General features: G+C 36.3%; 1 protein-coding gene across 4 annotated transcripts in view; it reads right to left on the minus strand.

Moving 5' to 3' along the window:
- LOC102587879 (DNA-(apurinic or apyrimidinic site) lyase 2) overlaps positions 1-8,473 on the minus strand; it is a 29,896-nt gene extending 21,423 nt beyond the window's left edge. For 2 of the 4 annotated variants that reach the window (XR_001472981.1, XM_015306867.1), the window contains exons 1-8: positions 8,144-8,472; positions 6,075-6,302; positions 5,762-5,847; positions 3,147-3,262; positions 2,914-2,994; positions 2,429-2,629; positions 1,818-1,966; positions 286-884 (exon numbers count right to left, since the gene is read on the minus strand). Coding sequence is in view for 2 of the 4 variants with exons in the window: in XM_015306867.1 (XP_015162353.1) it covers positions 286-884; positions 1,818-1,966; positions 2,429-2,629; positions 2,914-2,994; positions 3,147-3,262; positions 5,762-5,847; positions 6,075-6,302; positions 8,144-8,369 (1,686 nt within the window). In the remaining 2 variants the exon portion in view is untranslated. Of the gene's footprint in view, positions 1-285; positions 890-1,817; positions 1,967-2,428; positions 2,630-2,913; positions 2,995-3,146; positions 3,263-5,761; positions 5,848-6,074; positions 6,303-8,143 lie in introns of all 4 variants that reach the window. The other 2 variants (XR_366979.2, XM_006343305.2) reach the window with 2 other exon arrangements.
- Positions 8,474-9,024: the final 551 nt, after the last annotated feature.

The raw sequence follows: 9,024 nt of genomic DNA on the forward strand, positions 1-9,024 counted from the left end.
ACCCTGTAAATAGTGTTGTTATCTTCCTAAGATTCTCCAGCTCACTCAATCTAACTTAATCCCTCAACTTTTTGTTCTTCTGTATATTTTTGGTTAGCTCTCTGGGCCGGAACTGTGAAACAATGTAATGGAGATAACAACAAATTACTTTTGTAACTTCCATCTTCTTGATTCCAGAAATGAAACAACTACTTCATAAAAAAAGAGAACTTAAATTGGTAATTCTAAATAACTTACGCCATTGCTACCAAGTATTAAACTCAATCCACTAACAATGGAGCATACCTCAGCTCGAGCACAGGCATAAAATCTGCGGCCCAAATTGGGCCCTGCTTTTTTAACGACCCGAGGAACACAAGGTTCTTGATGGCCCTTACAAAGAGGTACACTATTCTGCATCAATTGCTGAATCCTTTGCCACTCCTGTAATGCCACTTTTCTCTTCTCTTTATCTGAGTTGCATACATCTAGCTGGCACTTGTGTTGATTATTGTCAATTGCACTTGATCTGCAGTCCTTTGAAGCGCCACTTTCATCAGCAGCAGAAGGCACTCCATCAGGCTCAATCTGAGAATAAGAGATGTCTGTCTGACAAAGTTTAGAATCAGCAAAGCTGCTGCTAGAAGTCTCACTTCTATGTGCGCGTTTCTGGAAGAATGAGTTAAGTGTGAGCTGAGACCCCTGACCAAGCCTCGCTTTCTTCTTGGTCGCAATGCAGGGAAGAATATTAGCGTTGCTTTGAGAGCTAAGCACCGAAGTCTGACAAGCTCTACTACCATATTTCTCTGGAGTTGAGAGAAAGTCTTCCTGACTTGGAATCTGAGGGCTTTCACTTTCCTCTGAAATAACTTGCTCAGTTGTTTGCCTTCTCGTGAACATTGACACTGCACTTTTGAGAAGGAAATTCAAAAGACAAACTACAATGTGATAAACTGAACACAGAGCGCAATGCTGCGCCATATTTACAAAAACCAAACTGAACATAATTTATTAGTGCTTACATGATGGTCAAGAGGGCACCCTTTAAATGACTGATGAATAAACTCAACTAGGTGAGTGGATAGACTCAAGTAGTTATACTTGACAAAACTTGGAACATCAGTCATAGTAATGTATATGTACATCACAAACCCCACGTATCACTTTATTGGCAATCATACATGATCCTTTTGGTTGCAATAACTGACTTCTAATTATTTAAAAGCCTTTGGCATAATAGAAGATATAAGTTAAATTATTTTTTCTCAAAGTAAAATTTCCAGGACTTTCCTCTAGTTTTCAATAATATGATGACCTCTCTTCTGGGAGACAAAATGCAATTGAGACTAACAGCTTGCTAAATGAATTAATTTAATTTTAGAATGAGAGAGAGAGAGAGAGAAAATCTAAGTGACTGATTTCTCTTCTACTCTTTCTGCTTTGAATTGATTTAAACTTGGAGAAGAAATAAGAGATCGATTTGATCCACTAGGCAACTAGCATGAACATTAACTAGTCGTCAGTTAACTAAATTCCTCCAAATAACAGCATTCACAAGCCCAAAGAAGAAGAAAACAGCTTTAGCTGCAAGAGATTGTTTGCTGCTTGATTGCTACCTACTCCCATCAAATATTAAACCAATACTTTTTATTTGCACATCACGCAAAAGATTTCTATAACATTCTGGAAATTAATTTTGGAACAAAAACATCAAACTTGATATAAAGTGATTGTGAATTGTGTGAGCTGATATCTATATCAAAAAAGTTCCAGTTAAACAAACACAACAGCGTCTCCAAGAAAATTGATATTTTAATGTAACTTGACTAAACTCTCACCAAGAGTTTGACTCCCGAAGACCTGGGGATGATATCTGGTAGATAATGGCGGGGTGCTATGCTGCAATACTTCAGGAATTTCTACTAAACTCATGTAAACTGGAACATGATCAGAACCTTCTAATTTGATGCTCCTCCCTCCTTTCCACCTGTGGAGTGTAGATATCTAAAGTGTGATTGCCAGATCCTCAATCACCATGTTATCAGACAACCATGAGTGATAAAAGTTGCTAACATGAACAATAATGAACAATTGAAAACCCAATATAAGTTGGCCAATATCATATATATGTGATTAACTCATCTGATACTGCCAGAGATTCTCTTTTGCACTATATATTTTCACAGGAAAAGAGTGATAACTAAGGGTACTAGTTGGAATTTACTTGCTATAATCATTATGACAGATCAAACAGAAACTGTAACATGACAGATTTAAGAGAGCACATTTCTTTCCATCGCAGCAAAGCATCCAGGTTATCTGATCAAACTAAGGTATACTGACATAGAGCTGCTAAGTAAAATTATTATCTTTCAGAACCATCCTCACTTGTCTATAATTACAGAACACAATCATGTAATTTCCATATTATGAATAGCTAAATGTTTACCTTGGCGTATTTCCAGGTTTCCACCTTTGAAATTGCATCAATATGTCACACTCTGCAACATTGCAAGTAACAAAGTCATGCCCTTCCTGAGTTTCCTCACCATGCAAGCATGATCTGGCACTAAGTATGTGATCAATCCTAGAACCATAATTAAATTCCTCAGCTCCTGTACTCTGTGACCAGCAAGTATACGCTCCTTTTCTGTAGAAAAATACTAGATGAAGTAAGTCAACAAAAGGTTCATAAAATAAGATGACAAGAAATACAAAATTTAAAGGAAATCAAGATGAATACTCTTACTTCATAATTGACCTTGAGAATCAAAGAAAAACTCGTCCCATATGTGTCTTTTTTAGAAAAAATGTGCAGTGAATGATTAAGATAGATAGGAATTAACATCGAACATGATTTCCTCCCTTTTCCCCTTAGCCGTGTAGTGAGGATTAAGAAATTACAAAAGTAAACATAAATAGAAAGAGAGAAACCTATCAGGATGCTTTGCTCTAAAAATATCAAGGAGACGCCCTCCATTTTGCACTTGCAATGATCTAAACCATTGTCTGAACCTGCAACGCAGGGAAAATTAACCATTTACTAAGCAGAATTGTTTTCTTAAAAGATGATACAAAAGAATTAATTTATATAGTGCATATAAAAAATATTTTTTTTGAAACTGGTAACTGTTATTGCATATAAAAAATTTCAGGAAACAGCTTACACGTTCTTCTCAAAATCAGGTTCTGCGTCGCACCGATCAATGGCAGCAGGAGCAATATTGAGGTCACCTACAATAATAATTCTCCTTCCTTGATGCATGAGGCACTCCCATCTTCTCTACATAAAGATTACTAGTATGAAGCAAAGAGTGTGAAGTTCAGAATTGCAGGTTTACAATGTACATAACAGGCAATTTCTGCAGTCAATGAAGAAATATGGTAATAGACATAATACCCATGAAAAGATAACACGTATGTGTAAATAGCAGAAATAATTGGTTAACAAAATAGAAAGAGAAGTACAGGTCACTGAAGTAGCATTAAACAATCATAAATAAGCGGCAGTAAAGCATGTTAATAAAAACATCAATCAAATTGATGCTTTCATTTCCTTGTCCCTTTATAAAAAATATAGTAGGTAACTTGTTTTTTCCAATCCTTCTCTTTAAAAGAAAGGAGAAATTTAAGTAAACAAACACACCAAAGGATGACACCAACCATAGCCACCTTTCTATCACCAAGAGGGCTCAAGATGCCACAAAAACGATAAGAGCTCTAGAAGAATGACCAAGTCATCCTTGAGGAATTAGCCATGTCTTTTTTCTTTTTTTTTGATGAAGTAATATCTTTATTGACGTATGGACTCTACATATACAGTTAGTATAGAAAAGAGTAGAAAACCTACAAAAAAGATATGGTTCTCTACAAAAAACATTCAATCTTCTATACACAAAGGAACCTCACAGGTGCACCGTGCACCAAAAAAGGGAGAGATCATTCCTCAATTGTATAAAGTTCATCTCAACATCTTCAAAAGCTCACCTAGTTTTTTCTCTCCAAACGACCCACATAAGAGCTAGTGGAGCAACATTCTATGCCCTGCGTCTCCTCTTCCATCTATCGCAATTCCAACTGAACATTAACTCGTTTACCGTGTCTAGCATAACTCAAGATAGTCCAAACCAACAGGATTCTCACCATGACCTTGAGGCTACCTGACAATGAAGGAGGAGATGGTCGACGTCTTCACTCCAGCTTTTACACATAAAATACCAACTAATGTATGTAACCTTCCTCTTCCTTTGATACTCTACCAACAATATCACTCCTCTTCTTAGAAGTGAATGGAAGAAACACATCTTTCTCAGTACCTTGGAATCCAAACCAATCTATGTTGAAATGCAACCTCTTTTTTTGAGAAAGGTAACTTGTATTATAAACAAAAGAATACATAAGGAGTATTCTAGTAATACTTACATCCAAAAGTTGCAAAAAGCAAAGAACTCCTATGGAGGTCATAAGAACTCTAAAATACTAGGAATATCCTCTGCATCTTGAGGATATTCATGTTTACACCAAAAAAAGAAAAGAACCAGGCAATTCAGCTTCAAATTCTGCATAGAGCAGCTCTTGTTTTTAAAACATCTCTGGTTCCTCTCCATCCATATAGACCACCAAATGCAGGCAGGGACAATCTTCCATCTCTCCCTGTGTCCTGACTGATTCCCATCTCTGTTCCAGTAAGCTAGAGCTTCTTTGATGTTCCTTGGCATAGTCCAACTGATGCCCCTTAACAAGGAAGAAATGCCACCTCTTTTCTAACAAGGAGTTTCTCATAGAATGACCAAACAGAAAACAATCCATTGCCCCTCTCCCCCTCCAATCTCCATACATCCTGGCTATTCTGTGGTGTTCCTTGTTTGTGAAGTAGCTCAACTAGATTTTGGAACTACGACACTTCTCAGTCTAGAAAGTTCCTCCTAAAACTGAAATCCCAAAAAGATTCCTCATCTTGCAGTAGGAGTCTTCCTAATTTCTGCTACGATTCATCTCCTTTTCCGAAAAGTTATTAAACCAACCTACAAAACTAATGTACCATGTAGCAAGCAAGCAATTGAAGCATGATACTAGCTCCCCGGATTCCAAACATCCTTCATCATATACTACATCCATATATATTCAATCCTTCAGCCATTACACCCTAAAAAACTAGAACAACTACAAATATAAAAAAAAAAGAGTTCAACAACAACCTTCTCCCACCTAAAGAATTGTAAATTTGCATCCCAGATAACACAGATACTTTCCAAAGCCACAGTCATGCCGTGGTCGAGATTTTGATCCCTAGGTAAATGACAACAATGAGGCAACTACATTGGATTCCCACAACATTGTCCAAATAGGATTTCCGAAGTACTCAGATCCATTTTCTAAGCCTTTGCATCCACTATATTTAATGTTGTGTGTGACAGCAATCTTTTCTATGTTAACATTTAGATCAAATACACTCTGATCCCAAATTAGTTGGGATTGTTTATATGAATTCTCCATATCTTTTCTGCTCTATTTGGGTCCCATTCATTCCAATAATCTGTGTTAAGATTTGGTACAACTAAAACTTCAAATGAACCTCTGTAGTGAACTTATGACCAATAAAGAAAACAACACGACACATAAGAATACAGGATGCTTGAGATATTTGGTGCAAGACATCCTCATCAATAAAGCAAAAGCTAATCTCATATTCGAAAATAGGAGAAAATATAATTTCTCAGGTTCTCATAATTTTGAATTCTCAGGTTCTCATAATTTGAAAACCAAAGTGGGAATTGATTACCTCTAATATCTTAAAAAATGTGAGCTTAAATTGGATTCTTTCAGAGTCATCTTGAACAGCTCTGGGCCCGTATAAATTGAATAGAACTGCAAGAAGAAAACATTTGCCAATCACCAAATTATGGTATGAAATAAGATACTTGAATGTGCAACAAAACATTAAGGAAAAGTTTTTTAAGAAAATTGAAGAGTTATATCACATAGCGAGTTGAAAAAAGAGAAGGACAAGGCTCGGAAAAAAACTTTAGACTGTGATTTATATTACTATTAAGAATCAGACATCCCTGTCGTTTTCGTGGATAGCATGTACTCACCAAAATGACCATGATCAGTGATCAGACAACGTCCCTCACTATCAACTTTAAGAAGCTCATCTCTAGAAAAGCACTCGAGGCCTTCAGCTATTGAAGGGCACTTCTCCTTTCTAGGTTCATATCCTTTAGATGTTGCGAGCAGACCAGTGAAGCCTTCTTCTGCAGAAATCGGCAGAGCTACTTCATTGCTCATGAATGCAGATTTTACACGACAAAAGGTAGCAACACCTGGACAAATAGACATAAAATCGATCGTTTGTTTCATTAGCTACATTGTCCTACTTCAGACATACCAAGTCTTAAGAGAAATGTCAAAAATTATACAAGAAAAAAATTCCTTAAGCTTCACCAAGCATAGCTTATCCTTGTTGATCACACATTATCCACAATCCACAAGATTTTATTATTTTCTTTCCATTCCATAAGACTTAAGACTCTCTATGTTTCATCAACTTCAACAGCACTCAACGAGGTCTTTAGGGAGAAAAAAATAAAACGGCAAAAAATAATTTCCAGCTTTGATACATTCAGAGAATTAAGGGACAAAGGAAATTTAATTTGACACTACAAAATGATTAAGGAATCTGATCAGCCCTTCCATTCACAACCTTAACAGTTGCCCTCCATGCAAAGAAGCTTTTATAATCCTAAAGACAACGAAAACAGAGAGAGATGCAGGGTGTTGTAGGTATGACGAAAATGTTCTCAGATGAAATCATTTTCCAGTGTCAGGTTATTTTCAGTTGCTGCAAATTTATAAAAAATGAGCTGCTCGTCCATACCATATGCACCCTGTAATTGAGCTAGTCCAAAGTTTCCCTATTGGTTAAGATCAGTTCAGCTACAATTCATTGAAAAAATTAACTCAGCTGAGATTGACACAGGATGGAATAATGCAAATTTAGAGTACCTATCAAACAATCAACTACACCTCAAGAAGGGAGGCTGAATTTTGTATACAACGTCACAATTATTTATATGTATATAGAATAGATGTTGAATCTCCTTGATTTCTTCGTGTATTTAATTCTTTATACTTGAATCCCCTTAGTGAAAATTCTCGCTCAGGCCCTCCACCTCAACCTAGGCCACTTGTATCAATCCTCTATATATGTTCCCCTCTAATTCATATTCCGCTCCAATACTCGATAACTCTCCACTTCTTTCGGGCATATTTCATTCCAGTATTCGATAAAAAAATTGTTGATTCATGTTTGGTCTCCTTGGACAATCCTCCTCTCATGAGCTAGCTTTTGATATTGAATAAAGCACAAAGTTCATTTCTTTATCAAGGTATCTGGATCAGGCATATCTCAATTCATTGTTTACCTGAAGTTGGTGTCTAGGACTTGTGAAGGGGTGTTGATTCTTCCACATGGGTTGTGGATGGGTGTTTGGTCTCATTATATGAACCTGGACAATTCTTCTCTCATGAGCTAGTTTTTAGTTTATCCCAATTCATTATTTACCCAATGTTGGGCCACACCTTATATTGTACATGCTCCAAATCTATGTTGGTCAGACTCTTCAAAAATGACATTAGGTGTATGTCGGACCCTTCAAAAGTAGTACATTTTTGGAGGATCCGACAGTGGTGCGGCAACATTATTGGAGAGTCCGAGCAACTTAGCTCCAGATATCTGGTGTTAGGCATGCAGGGAGTTGATTCTCCCACATCGTGATAGGTGTTTGCTCTCCTTATATGTTGGAAAATCCTCTCCTCACCTCAAAATCAAGCTTTTGAGGTTGAATTAGACCCAAAATCCATTTTTTTATCATGGTATCAGAGTCGGGCTCATCCCACCACCTTATATTGTCCTCTTGGGTGTGCACAGTGCAGGGTGTTGGATTCTCCCACATAGCTCCTTATATGGTGTTGTATAACCCTCCCCAGAAAGCTTTTGGGATAGCCTTAGACCCAAAGTCCATTTCTTTATTAAACTTTAAGCACTTTTTTAAAGGCTATCCAAAACTCACCCTTAAAAAAATGGTTTTTTTTTTTCAAATTGCAAACACAAGCCCTAACACAAATGTGAAAAAAAAGAAGAGATATTAAACATGAAACTTACCGGAATATCCAGAAGAGCGTCCACGATCAGAAGAACGAGTGCAACAAGAGAAGAAAGACTCATAACCTTCAGCACGAACCAAATCGGCTCTAAGATCATGCTTCGACAACTTAGTCTCCTGAAAACAGATAATATCAGCATCAAGTGAATCCAACAATTTGAGAAGTGAACCGTACTGCTGTATGCGTGGCCTTAAACCGTTCACGTTGTACGTCACTATCTTCATTCTTCTTCTAATGCAATTCAATTCATCAGAAGATTGCAGAACCGACAATGGAGGTCAGTAGTAGTAAAGCAACTCTGCCATATGGACTTGTGACTTCACGCTAATTTTATATTATGAGATAAAATCTCGAATTTTTCAAAAAGCATAATTTGGGATTTTATCATAGGTAAATAAAGTTCATAATTCATATCATTATATTTAAAGTATTGATATCTCAAATAATGATTACTCTTACCAATATAAAATTTATTATTACTTCAAATCAATTCATACTTTGTCATTTATATTCATCAAATTCATTATTTTTTTATTAAATTTATTTACAAACCAAATTAATCAACAAATGGCTCAAAGTAACAATGTTGGTTCGTCTTTTCGGTCATATGATCGAGAAATGCAAGTTCAACGTGAAAAGATTGTCAAATACTATGTGGGAGGATTATATTAAAGATTAGTATAATACAACTTATGATTAAATTTTATTTTTTTTAGGAATAAGACACAAGTACCTCCTAGACTGTAACTAAAATCTGAGATAGACACCCTGACTAAACTAAGTTCCTATTACCTCCGAACTCATTTATTTTGTAATTTTATACATCTTTTAGCTTACGTGGCACCCTCTATGACTCCACGTAGTTTAGGTGTGTGGGAG

Source organism: Solanum tuberosum, unplaced genomic scaffold (assembly GCF_000226075.1).
Source record: "Solanum tuberosum cultivar DM 1-3 516 R44 unplaced genomic scaffold, SolTub_3.0 scf00039, whole genome shotgun sequence".
Classification (NCBI taxonomy): Eukaryota; Viridiplantae; Streptophyta; class Magnoliopsida; order Solanales; family Solanaceae; genus Solanum; species Solanum tuberosum.